Source organism: Cynocephalus volans, chromosome 12, assembly GCF_027409185.1.
Source record: "Cynocephalus volans isolate mCynVol1 chromosome 12, mCynVol1.pri, whole genome shotgun sequence".
Lineage (NCBI taxonomy): Eukaryota > Metazoa > Chordata > Mammalia > Dermoptera > Cynocephalidae > Cynocephalus > Cynocephalus volans.
Genome location: NC_084471.1, coordinates 68,782,045 through 68,795,644, shown reverse-complemented (window position 1 = coordinate 68,795,644; position 13,600 = coordinate 68,782,045). Strand labels below are relative to the sequence as shown.

Here is a 13,600-nt window from a genome sequence, read left to right as displayed (position 1 = left end):
TCTTAATATAATAAAGGCTATATGTGATGAACCCACAGCCAACATCATACTGAATGGGGAAAGGCTTTCAGCTGGAACATGACATATATGCTCACTCTCACCATTTTTATTCAACATTGTACCAAAAGTACTAGCTAGAGCAATTAGGTGAGAAAAAGAAATAAAGGGCATCCAAATTGGAAAGGAGAAGTCAATTTGTCCCTGTTTATAAATGACATGATTTTATACAGGCAGAGATCTAAAGACTCTACTCAAAAACTCCTAGACCTGATAAACAAATTCAGTAACGTTGCAGGACACGAATCAACATACAAAAATCAGTAGCATTTCCATACACCAACAACAAACTTACATTTACAATAGCCAAAAACAAAAACCTAGGAATAAAATTAACCAAGGTGAAAGATCTGTACAATGAAAACTATAAAACACTGATTAAAGAAATTAAAGAATACACAAAAAAACGGAAAGACATCCCACGCTCATGGATTGGAAGAATCAACATTGTCAAAATGACCCTACTACTCAAAGTGACCTACAAATTCAATGCACTCCCCATCAAACTACCAATAACATACTTCACAGAAACAGAAAAAACAATTTAAAAATTTATATGGAAAAACATAAGACCCCAAGTAGCCAAAGCAATCCTGAACAAAAAGAACAAAGCAGGGGAACATCACACTCCTTGACTTCAAAATATACTACAAAGCTATAATAATCAAAACAGCATGTTACTGGCACAAAAACAGACACATAGACCACTAGAACAGAACAGAGAATACAGAAATAAATCCACATACCTACAGTCACCTGATTTTCAACAAAGGAGCTAAGAACATACACTGGGGAAAGGACAGTCTCTTCAATAAATGGTGCTGGCAGAAAGAGAAATACCACATGTTCTCACTTATTGGTGGGAGCTAAAAATAAATAAATAAATTCACACACACACACACACACACACACACGAAAAAAAAACCGGGGGGGGGGGAAGGAAACATAACAACTACAATTCCTTGAAGTTGGTACGACAAGCAAACAGAAAGGACATTGCTGGGTGGGAGGGGGGAGAGTGAGGAGGGAGGGAGGTTTCGGTAATGGGCAACAATAATCAACCACATTGTATATCGACAAAATAAAATTAAGAAAAAAAATAAATAAATAAATAAATAAATAAATAAAATTTAAAAAAATAGAGAAGGGTAAAATAAAATAAATAAATGGTACTGGGAAAATTGGAGATCCACATTCAGAAGAATGAAACCAGACCCCTATCTCTCACCATATACCAAAATCAACTCAAAATGGATTAAAGACTTAAATATAAGACCTGAAACTATAAAACTTCTAGAAGAAAACAGAAGGGAAACACTTCAGGACATAGGACTGGGCAAAGATTTTATGAATAAGACTTTCAAAGCACAGGCAACAAAAGCAAACATAAACAAATGGAATCATGTCAAACGAAAAAGCTTCTGCACAGAAAAGGAAACAATCAACTAGAGTGAAAAGAAAAACTGCAGAATGGGAGAAAATATTTACAAACTATGCATCCAATGAAGGATTCATATCCAGAATACACAAATAACTCAAAGTAAAACAAAAACAAATAAACTGATTAAATAATGGGCAAATGAGCTGAACAGACATTTCTCAAAGAAGACATACAAATGGCCAACAGATATATGAAAATGAAAATGTTCAACATTACTAATCATCAGAGAAATGCAAATCAAAACCACAATAAGATACCACCTCACCCATTAGAATGGCTATCATCAAAAAGACAGAAAATAACAATGCTTATGAGGATGCAGAGAAAGGGAAACTCGAGTACATTGTTAGTGGGAATGTAAATTAGTACAGCCATTATGGAAAACAGTGTGGAGATTTCCAAAAAAACTACAAATAGAACTACCATATGATCCAGCAATCCCACTACTGGGTATATATCCAAAGGAAAAGAAATCAACAAGTCAAAATGAATGTTCCCAACACAAAGAGGTGACAAACGTTTGAGGTGATGGACATACTAAGTACCCTGATATGATCACTGCACACTATATAAATGTACCCAAATATCATATTGTACTCCATAAATACATACAATTATCATGGGTCAATTAAGAAAAAATAAAAATAAAAATAAATAAATAAAATATAAAATAGAGATGACCTAAGGAAATGCAAAGACATCCCATGTTCATGGATTGATAAGCAATGCTGTTAAGAAAGCAATCTCAACTATGTTCCAACAAAAAATTAATTTAAAAAATTAAAGATCACAATACTTTTTAAAAAAACAGCAATCTCCACAAACATTTACAGATTCAACACAATCTCCATTAAGGTTCGAATGGCCTTTTCTACAGAAATAGAAAAGCCAGTCCTCAAATTCATATGGAACTACAAGGGGCCCTGAACAGCCAAAACAATACTGAAAAAAATAAATAAGTAAACCAGGTTGGTCAGTTAGTTCAGTTGGTTAGAGTGTGGTGCTGATAACACCAACGTCCAGGGTTCGATCTCTGTACTGGCTAGCCACCAAAATATAATAATAATAATAAATTAATAAAAGATAATATAATAGCTAAATCTATAAAACTCTTAGAATTAGATACCTTAAGGGTAAATCTTCATGACCTCCGATTTGGCAATAGATTCTTAGAGTTGACTCCAAAAGCATAAGCAACAATAGAAAAAAATGGACCAAGTGGATTTCATCAAAATTAAACACGTTTGCGCATCAAAGGACATTATCAAGTACATAAAAAGGCAACCTACGGAAAGGGAGAAAATATCTGCAAACTATGTATCTGATAAGGGTCTAGTATCCAGAATATATAATGAACTCCTACAACTCAACAGCAAAAAGACAACAACCTAATTAAAAATGGGGCAAAGGACTTGAAGACACTTCTCCAAAGAGTATATACAAATGGCCAAATGAAAAGGTGTTCAATATCATTGGTCATTGATGAAATGCAAACCAAAACCACAATGAGATACTACTTCACATTCACTAAAATGGCTTTAATAAAAAAAATTGGGGGGTGGCTGGACCCCGGTGTTATCAGAACCAGCTCTAACTAACTGGCAAACAAAAAAATAAAATAAAGTAAATGGAAAATAACAAGTGTTGGTGAGGATATGGAGAAATAAGAATCTTAGTACAATGTGGGGGGGAATGTAAAATGGTTCAGCTGTGTGTAAAACAGTTTGGTGGTCTTCAAAAAGTTAAACATAGAGGGGCTGGTCAGTTAGCTCCCTCAGTTGGAGCATGGTGCTGATAACACCAAGTTCAGATTCTTAATAGGCCAGCCACCAAAAAAAAAAAGTTAAACAAAGAATTACCATATGATCCAGCAATTCCTATCCTAGGTATACAGCCGAGAGAAATAAAAATATGTCTACACAGAAACTTGCACATGAATGTTTACAAATATTCATGGTCATTTCCTTCATAAACATAATGCTATGTCAGCATTATTCATAATAGCAAAAAGTGGAAACAACCCAAATGTTCATCAACAGATGAATGGATAAACAAATTGTGGTATATATATATACAACGTTATATTATTCAGCCATGAAAAAGAATGAAATAGTCACCCCTCCCTAATGACAGTTTCTGCACCCATGGATTCAACCAACCAAGGATCAAAAATATTAAAAATAAATAAATAAATAACGACAAACAATGAACATACAAAAATTTAAAATACAGTATAACAACTATTTACATAGCATTTACATTGTATTAAGTATTATAACTAATCTGGAAAAGATTTAAAACATAGGGGAGAATGTGCTTAGGTTATATGCAAATACTACACCATTTTATATAAGTGATTTGAGCATCCTCAGGTTTTGGTATCCACAGGGGTCCTGGAATCAATCCTCCACAGATACCGAGGGACAACTGTACTAAAGTAGTGATACATCCTTCAGCAGGGGTAAACCCTGAAAATAGTATGCTAAGCGAAAGAAGCCTGACACAAAAGGTCACATACTATATGATTCCATGTACATAAAATATCCAGAATAGGTGAATACACAGAGACAGAAGGAAGATTAGTGGTTACCAGGGGAAAGCGGGGGGTGGGGGGTGGGGGTGGGGGGAAGCAATTGTTTAATGGGTATAGGGTTTTCTTTTAGGGTGATGAAAATATTTTAGAACGTGATAGAGGTGGTGGTTACACAATAGTGGCACCGTACTAAATGCCACTGAATTATTCACTTTAAAATAGTTAATTTTCTGTTACGTGAATTCCACCTCAATTTTTAAAAAATTGAATAAGTGAAAGGGAAAAAAATTTTCAAACACAAAATTTAATTTTTTACTCTTTTTCTTACAACAGATCTATTGAGATACAATTCACCCGTTTATAATGTACATGTCAACTGTCTTTAGTATAGTCAGAGTTGTGCACATCACTACAGTTTTAGAACACTTTTATCACCCCCAAAAGAAACCCCATATCCATTAGCAGTCACTCCTGATCCCCTTCTCCTCCACAGCTCTAGTCAACCACTAATCTACTTTCTTACTCTATAGGTTTGCCTATTCTAAACATATGATTCCATTTCTATGACATGTTCTGTGGTCTTTTGTGACTGGCTTCTTTCACTCAGTATAATGTTCTCAAGGAATCTCCTTTACTTTTACTGTAAAGTTCATGCCATGCACAAAAATGTAAGAAAAAAATAAGAATATTAAAGGACCACTTATGGAAAGAATATTACTGAATACAATGGCAGAATCAAAAACAGAAATCCAATTAAGATAAATCTTTATACAATATAAATCAATAGATTTAAAGATGAAAGCATTATAAGGACAGAAAATAAGTAAGCTAGTAAAACAAATACTTTAGGGAAAATAATTTACAAAACAAATTGCTTGTCAAAAAGAAGATTTTCCTTAGTAAAGGTATAAAAAGAGAGACCAATCAACTCTTAGAACCGGATGGCATAGATTAATGGTGAAGTAAAGATCAAAGGTTCTTATTAAAAGGAAAAACAGGAAAAGCAAAGAATCGTTGACTTTGTGTATAAAAACACCTCTAAGCAGTGTTCCTCAAAATGTGGTCCCTGGACTACCTGCCTCAAAATCGTGTAGGAAAATTGTTTTAAAAGTCAAGTTTCTAGTCTGCCCCAGACAATCCACCGGAGATGGGACCCTGTAAACTGTATTTTTAAGAAGCACTACATGACTCTTATGATTAGTAAAGTTTGAGAAACAATATCTAACTAACACAAATTAATGCCAAAGATTAAATGTGTGTAAGAGTCAAGAGAACAGTAACAAATAATAAATGAAAAAAAGGAACGTGAAAAAAGTACTTAAAATTTGGGCACATCATGCTCTCGAGAAAACAAAAAGTGATGTTTGAAAACTGTTGCGGACTTCACGTTAGAAAAATATTCTAAACGTGTAAATATGCAAGCCATTCTATATCTGTGAAGATCACACAGGTTATGATTTGGAAAGCAATCTTAAATGTAAGATGGCATGAAATTGAGAGCATGTAGTAATGTACACAGTAGACGAATAAATGCTTGTTGATGATGTTAACTATTCTTATAACAAGTACAGTTATATTCAATTATTTCCATCCTAAACTCTGGTAACCTAAACAAAATCAAACTTTTTGTGGGGCAATCTGTACATGAACAGCAGCATAAATTGTCAAACACGTCTGATACTGATGTGCAAGCTCAGGGTTGATGCATTTACCTTCAGACCTAATTAATCTCTACTTTTATGTTCAGACTTATGTAAACAAAGACAGGCAAAAATAAAGTTAAATTTCTCGAGACTAAGAGCATTGCATGATACAACTCAAATTTCCCTGAAAATCACTAAAATATTTATACAAGGATAGCTTTTATTATTCTGTTAGCAAAGACTCCTGAAAATGCTGAAGTATTAAGTTCTAGCTCGTAATTTTACTTCAGTGAGGAAAGTTCACTTTGAATTAGGGATAAAGAAAAGAACTTTACATTACATAACTCTCAAAAGATCTCACTGTCAGAATAAAAACCTTGTCCACTTTCCCATAAAAAGCATCTTGCTCTTATAAACTCATAAACAATGAAAGTGTTAAGTTCTAAAGTCTCCTGACTCGCTTATTTACATTAAGACTTATTTGTATTAGGAAACCCTAACCATAAGGTACAAATGTTTCAACATTTCCACACATGATTCTTGGACATCTATAAATGAAACAAACTATATTGGGAGAATGAAGTAGTCAATGCATGCAAATTAGTTGTACAGGAAGTAATGCTGCTTTCAAAGGAGATTTTTAATCTATTATCAACAATTGGCTTCATATTTTAAAGTCTAGAAGCATCTAAAAGTTCTCTTCGCCACTTTTTCATTTCACAGCCTGTTTCAAAAGTCAGAAACCCCAGAATTAAGTAAAGACTTAAAGCAGGCCAGTGATGAGATACAGTTGTGTGGACTTCACCAAGGTCTTCCATTTCTTTCCAACAAGTATTCAACCAATATTTATCATTAAGCCACAGCTGCCAACTCCCCAACTCCCTAGACATCTCTTACATGTTCACGGTAACTCTTTCCTCACATAAATCCAGATTTACCTAAAGATTTGCACACACACTATCAGTCTCCAAGTCTCCCACATTGGCACAAGAGCCTCTCAACATTCATCTGGTTGCTAATCAAGGGCCATTCTTCCTTCTTCCACTGACCCTGAAAATACTTCACACTGCCTACAATTTCTTTTTCCATTTCTTCCACAACCACTCACTACTCAAAGCCAAAAAAGAACAAGTCCCTTTTCCCCAACCGCAGACAGCGTTTTAAACTCTATACACCTCCTTTTTCTCTCTTTCTCATTCTCTATCCTGCTTTTGTTATTCAGAAGGTGAAAGGTCTGTGAAAATCTCACTCACCTCATGCTATAGGCACCAGCACCTAGTTCCTGGCCGATTCCGGACAGGCTAGCATCAAAGTCCTGCACCAGCCCAGATTCAATCACTTCATCGGTCAGAGGCAGCTTCAGAGCCCAGGCCATCCTGCCTCCTTCCTTGCCCCAGGAGATTCCCTGCCCCAGGAGACACCGTTTCTTGTATAAAGGCGCGGAGCGTGATTCTACCCAACAGGGGCACAATAGTAGAAAACTCCAAACCAAGATCTCCCACGCAGTGCCCACCAGACACCCAAAAGCCCGACCGACACCGCCCGCACCACTAATCTCCCCTACCCTTGGCCCCTTGCTCTTGACTACCCTGGCTTACAAAATCCCTCCTGCCCAGCTCTCAAGAACGCGATGCCCCCTTCGCTCAACTATTCCAGACTTCCCAGAGGCACCCAGGACTCCCGCACTCCCGCTCCTCGGGCTATTCCCTTGAGCTCGTGGTGGTCGCTCGCTGCTTTCCAGACAGACCAGCAGCAGCAACCAGCGGCCAGCCAGGCGATCCCACGCCGCTCTTGCACCTTTCCCTCCGCCCCCTTGTGCGGGAAACCCCCTCCCTCCCGGGACCTGTTCTCTCTTGCCCCTCCAGGCCTCGCTTCCGGTCAGTCCCCAGATCACTTCCGGTCACCCCTTGTGAACCCCACAGCTCCTAGAACCAAATCCAGGTCCCCGCTGAGCCGACTCCACGCCCTCTGCAGCCTCCCACGGCCTGGAAACATGGAAGGAGAAAGTCCAGCACAGGCTTGCAACCCACACTCGCCAAGCCCCTCCACCGCCCGCTGCCCCAGCGCCAACCAATCATGGCGCTTTCTTCCTCCGCCAGCCCGGCGAGCATGACGTCACCGAGTCGCTCGCCAATGAAAAAGAGACTTGGTTGGCCTCGGCAGCGACAATAGGTTAGCTACGCCACCGTTCCCCGTCCCCGGAGGTGGGCTGGGCGATCTCGCGGAGGACCCCTCGTGGCGTCCAGGGTCCCTATTGAAACCTCTGTCAGTGTGGCTACCTGAGTTCTGGCATCTTTTACGTACCAAGTCGGCACGCTACTTCAAGAAGCCTTACCGAACCCGTTCCCATCCTTGGCGGACTCTTGACGGTTTCCCGAACACTCTCTACATGTGCGCGTTTGCTCCTGCTCATCCTCCTATCTGCTTAAACTCACCTCTCCGGAGGTCAAGACCCTGCTTAAATCCCACTTCCCTCGATAACTAACTTACTTTCTGCCTTCCTCCTAATGCATTTGAACAGGAAAACATGGGATAGGTAAAAGTGTTGTGGTTTTTTAAATGGGGGTGCGGGGAGGATTGAATTTAAAAGATATCAGAGTTTGAACTGGCTTCTGCATTTATTTAATGGTTTGGTGACTTCAGAATAATCGCTTAATCTCATTGAGATTTAGCTATCTTGTTTGTAAATGGGGATAACATACCTGCTCCACCTTCCTCCTTGAGGATTAAATAATAGTGGCCATTGTTTATTAAGCAGCAACAATGTTAGGAACTTTTACTACATTATCAGTAGTCTTCAAGAGAATCTTATAATTAGAGTTAAGTGTAATGACCCTCATTTTACCAGTAAAGAGACAAGGCTAGGGCTTAAATTGGCCCAAGCTAAATTGGCATGCTAGCTTCAGAGCTGACTTCAGAACTGATTCCAAAGCATGGCACTTTTCACTACAAGACACTGCCTATATGTGAAATATTGGTTCATTGTTGCATTCCATTACTGAATTTTTTATAATCTATTTTGAATTATACTTTTGCATATATCTACCTCTCACTAGACTGTGATGTCCAAAAGAATAAGGAATAGGTCTTTTTCAGGCTTCTGTTGTAAATATCTCCTACTACACTACCTGCATTTAGTAGGACTATTCAAAAAAAAGTGGGGGAGGGGGAGGCGGTAACGGGGGTGAGAGAAAGAGGAATAAAAAAATAAGGAAAGAGAAAGAAGTTGACATAAAGTTGACAACATGACCCAGTTTCAGCCAAATGCTTCTCTCTGGGGGCTTTACTCTTAAACTTATCTTCTTACCTTAGTAAACCCCAGGATCCAAGTCTTGGCTTATTCCTGGGACATTCAATGTCTCTTTAGACATGTTTTCTTCCTTCGAGACAGTTCTATCTCAAAATATGTGTCTCTGGGTAGAGGAATGAGTCCTGGGCTCAGAGGCTGTATTAGTCTGGTTTTGTTGTTTATAAGAAAATACATGGAACAGGGTAATTTATAAGAAAGTGAAATTTATTGCTTACAGTTTCTGAGGCTAGGAAGTCCAAAGTCCATCTTGTGGTGGTGACAGTGACCCAGGGGTCTCACATTGCAAGATGGTAGAAGCAGAGAGACAGAGACAGACTCTCTCTTAAAGCCCTCAGAACCATGGCCCTGACCACCATTTTTAATCCATTCACTACAGCCTGAATCTAATCACCTCTTCAAGGCTCCACCTTTCAGTTACCGTAATAGGATTTCCTACCTTCCTAACAGTCACAGTGGGGGCCAAGTTTCTAATACATAAAACTTCAGGGGCACGATTCAAGCTTCAGTGAGTTTTGGGGGACATAATTCAATCCACTACAGAGTCCAAAACGGAGATGTCACATGGTGATCTGAGGCTCAAAATCTTTTGTAAACCAGAGTATTTTTAAACCCCTATTAGATAGAACCATGCCTTGTTTGAACTACAGCTCCACCACTAGCTGCATAATCTTGGGCAAGTAACTTTACATCTCTGAGCCTCAGTATTTAAATCCATAAATTAGTGAAAATAATACCGCCTCCTGAAATTGTTGTGAGGATTAAGTGGGGTTTCAAAATGCCACAAAAATAGTAAGCATTCAATACATGTTAGCTCCAGTCTCCCACTTGCCCACTTTTGCTTCTTTGTTAAGATCCTGTTTTAATAACATTAACTTACATTGTATGATATGTTATGGTTTTAGTAGCACTTTAATTTACATTGTCCCACATAATCTTATTAGAAATTTTTGTTTTGTTTTTCAATATGTGGAAACTGAGACTCAAAGAAAACACGGTGGTCAAGATCAAGTAGACTACAACCTCTTTAGAAATTATCCTGAAAGTTTTTCTGTGAGTCAGCAACTCCGCTCTACATATAAACCCTAGAAAAACTCCTGCACATACATACCAGGAGGTTCGTATGAGAATGTTCATGGCAGCACTGTTTATAGTAGCAAAACAGAACAAATGTCCACCAGCAAGAGAATGGATTAACTGGTGTGGGATAGATACTATACAGCAATGAAAATGAATAAAGCTAGGGCCGAGCCCATGGCGCACTCGGGAGAGTGCGGCGCTGGGAGCGCGGCGACGCTCCCGCCGCGGGTTCGGATCCTATATAGGACTGGCTGGTGCACTCACTGTCTGAGTACCCGTCACAAAAAATAAAAATTAAAAAAAAAAGAAAATGAATAAAGCTACATTCAACCACATGAATAAATCAATCTTAGAATTGAGGGGGGAAAGGCAGAAGTCCTCATTGTATGATATCACTTTATAAAGCTTAAAAAATCAGCAAAATTAAGCAATATATTACTTAGGGAAATATACATAGGTTCCTTTAAAAAGGAGTGAAATAAACACAATTTTAGGTGGTGGTTACTTCTAAGGAAAGGCAGGGGGTGGGCTAGGAGAGGAATTCAAAAGTAGCTTCAACAGTTGTAATAGTTTACTTAAGTTGAGTAGTAGGCCCATGTGTGTTTACTTCATCGTTATGCTTCATGACTCACAAAAAATATTGTATTCTTGAATATGTAACAAATATTACATAAATTACTCACTAAACCAGGAAATAGAGTCCAGGTGCTTGATTCTCTTGGCTGGGATTTGCCTATAGTGATGCCTCCCTGCTTGTGGTACAGTTCTAGAAACTGTACACATACAGAGCAAATAATGACTAATAATAATGATAGGCTCATATTTACTGAGCCCTTCCTAAGTGTCAGGTCCCGACTAGGAGCTTTAGGTATGTTATCTCATTTTATCTTCACTCACCCCTGTAAGGAAGGTATCACTCTTAGATTCATTACAGATAAAGAAACAAAAGCATAGAGAAGTTATTATTTTTGGCAGCTGGCCAGTAAGGGGACCCAAATCCTTGACCTTAGTGTTACAAGGCTGTACTCTAAACCAACTGAGCTAACTGACCAGTCCACAGAAAAGCTAAATGGCTTATCCAGGGTCACCCAGCTTGAGAGTGGTGGAGTCTGATCGACCCTGCAGTGTGGGCATGTAACCATCATGATACTCCGTCTCTGGATGATTATAACCTAAAGGGGATCCGCTTACCTATTCTTCCTTTCAGAATTGTGTTTAGGAACATGTGGAGATGAGAATATTGAATTTTTAGAAAATTGTGCCCGTAAAGGAGTATTGGATGAACTATGTTTTCTCATCAGAAGAATAACTCAAAGGGAATGAATTTTTAAATGGAGTGTGTTTCTTCTCCGAGAGAACATCAAATGGTGGGATGATGCAGTGCAGCGGGAGGGCCCAGAGGTCCTGGAATGGGAGGCCACAGTGGCTTCTGCAAAGGCTTCAGCAGCAGAATTGGGTCCAGGCCAGGGCATGGAGCTCGTGGACACAAGGCCAAGGACAAAGAGTGGGTCCCTTTTACCAAGCTGGGCCACTTGGCCAAGGACATGAAGATCAAGTCCCTGGAGAGCTATCTGTTCTCCCTGCCCATCAAGGAATCTGAGATCATTGAGTTTTTACTGGGGGCATCCCTCAAGGATGAGGTTTATGCCAGTGCAAAAGCAGACCTGTGCTGGCCAGCGGACCAGGTTCAAGGCATTTGTCGCCATTGGGGACAAATGGACAAATGGACAGATGCAGTGGCCACATGGATCTGGTTGTTAAGTACTCCAAAGAGGTAACCACCACCATCCAAGGGGCCATCATCCTGGCCAAGCTCTCCATTGTCCCCATACAGAGAGGCTACGGGGGGGGACAAGACTGGCAAGCCTCACACTGTCCCTTGCAAGGTGACAGACTGATGTGGCTCTGTGCTGGTGGTCTCATCCCTGCCCCCAGAGGCACTGGCATCGTCTCAGCCCCTGTGCCCAAGTAACTGCTGCTGGTGACTGGTACTGACAACTGCTGCACCTCAGCCAAGGGCTGCACCCCCCAACCCCCCTACTGAGCAACTTCGCCAAGGCAACCTTCAAAGCCATCTCTAGGGCCTACAGTTATCTGACCCTTGACTTCTGGAAGGAGACTGCATTCACCAAGTCTCCCTATCAGGAATTCACTGACTATTTTGTAAAAACCCACACCGGAGTCTATGCAGAGGACCCAGGCTCTGGCTATGGCTACGACATAGGGTTTTTATACAAGGAAAAATAAAAATAATTAAACCTGAAAAAAATAAAAAATGAAAAACAAGAGTAGTCATATCAAATGTTTGGAAGAGATAAATGTGCCATATCCAGGAATATGGAGCCCTGACCTCTGGAAAATATTTAGAAAAAGATAGACATGTACTTCTTGGAAATGTTTGAATGTAAGTTTAGATTCTGACCCAAAATAAAGATTTCACAAAGTCCCTCTTACCATTTATTAATTCTTTTTTTTTTTTTTTTTTTTTAAAAAGATGACCGGTAAGGGGATCTTAACCCTTGACTTGGTGTTGTCAGCACCACACTCACCCAGTGAGCAAACCGGCCATCCCTATATGGGATCCGAACCCGCGGCCTTGGCACTCCCAGCGCCGCACTCTCCCGAGTGAGCCACGGGCTCGGCCCCCATTTATTAATTCTAAAATAAACTGAGGTGAAATGAGAGGCGACTCCTAAACCTTGGCCCCTCCCAACTGGAATTCAGGTCAGCCTCAGGATTTATGCCCCTGAGCCCAATTCCCCCTCAAGTAAAAAGACTTTACAGACTGTTTACCCCTGGAATTCTGTGACTGGGGGAGTGGACTTTTCCATTTTTCTCCCCTCCTCAGTGTAACTGAGAGTGCCAGGATTGGAAACAGGGATCACAGGGGCAGCCCTGAGGGCTTGCCTCCCACCCAGAAAAGACCACCGGGTGTTCCCCTAGAAATCCAGCAACATCTATCAATATACCAAATTTTCATACCTGTAAATTCATCCCATAATAAAAATCATGGGTCATATTAGACATAATAAATAAAACTAACCAGAGCATCTGTGTCACAGAGCTCCAAATTCAGTATTCTGGACTATTGGATGAGTTAAGTCTCATTGTAAAGTGTTCATTTCCCTAGATTTTGTCCTGAAACTGGACACTGTTTAGATGGGACATAACAGGGCCCACCCTGGTAGGTAGAAACGTGGAAACCCTACTGAAAAGATCAGGACAGATAGCAGCCCCCAGGTGGGACCTCTCAGAGCCTATATGGGGTAGGGTTAAACACGAAAGATGAGACAGCCCACCTGGGTTCAAGTCCTGGTTCTGCAGCTCACAACCAAAGCAACTCTGAGTAGATTCTTCATCTTCCCTGCACCTCAATTCCCTATTTGTAAAATGGATATAATAATAATTCTTACTCTGGAGCTGGCTGGTTAGCTCACTCAGTTATAGCACAGTGCTGATAACACCAGGGTCAAGGGTTTGGATCCCTGTATTGGCCAACCACACACACACACACACACACACACACACACAAAAGAAAT

The 13,600-nt window shown here is 39.9% G+C and overlaps 1 protein-coding gene and 1 pseudogene across 9 annotated transcripts in view; one reads left to right on the top strand and one right to left on the bottom strand.

Moving 5' to 3' along the window:
* Nucleotides 1-7,733, bottom strand: part of TFCP2 (transcription factor CP2) — a 63,402-nt gene extending 55,669 nt beyond the window's left edge. For 5 of the 9 annotated variants that reach the window (XM_063075581.1, XM_063075584.1, XM_063075585.1 and 2 more), the window contains exon 1: nt 6,928-7,733. In XM_063075581.1, coding sequence (XP_062931651.1) covers nt 6,928-7,049 — 122 coding nt within the window. In that variant the 5' untranslated portion in view covers nt 7,050-7,733. The remainder of the gene's footprint in view (nt 1-6,927) is intronic. The other 4 variants (XM_063075577.1, XM_063075578.1, XM_063075579.1 and 1 more) reach the window with 4 other exon arrangements.
* A 3,737-nt stretch (nt 7,734-11,470) lies between these two features.
* LOC134391711 (small ribosomal subunit protein uS5-like) lies at nt 11,471-12,285 on the top strand (annotated as a pseudogene).
* The last annotated feature ends 1,315 nt before the right edge of the window (nt 12,286-13,600 follow it).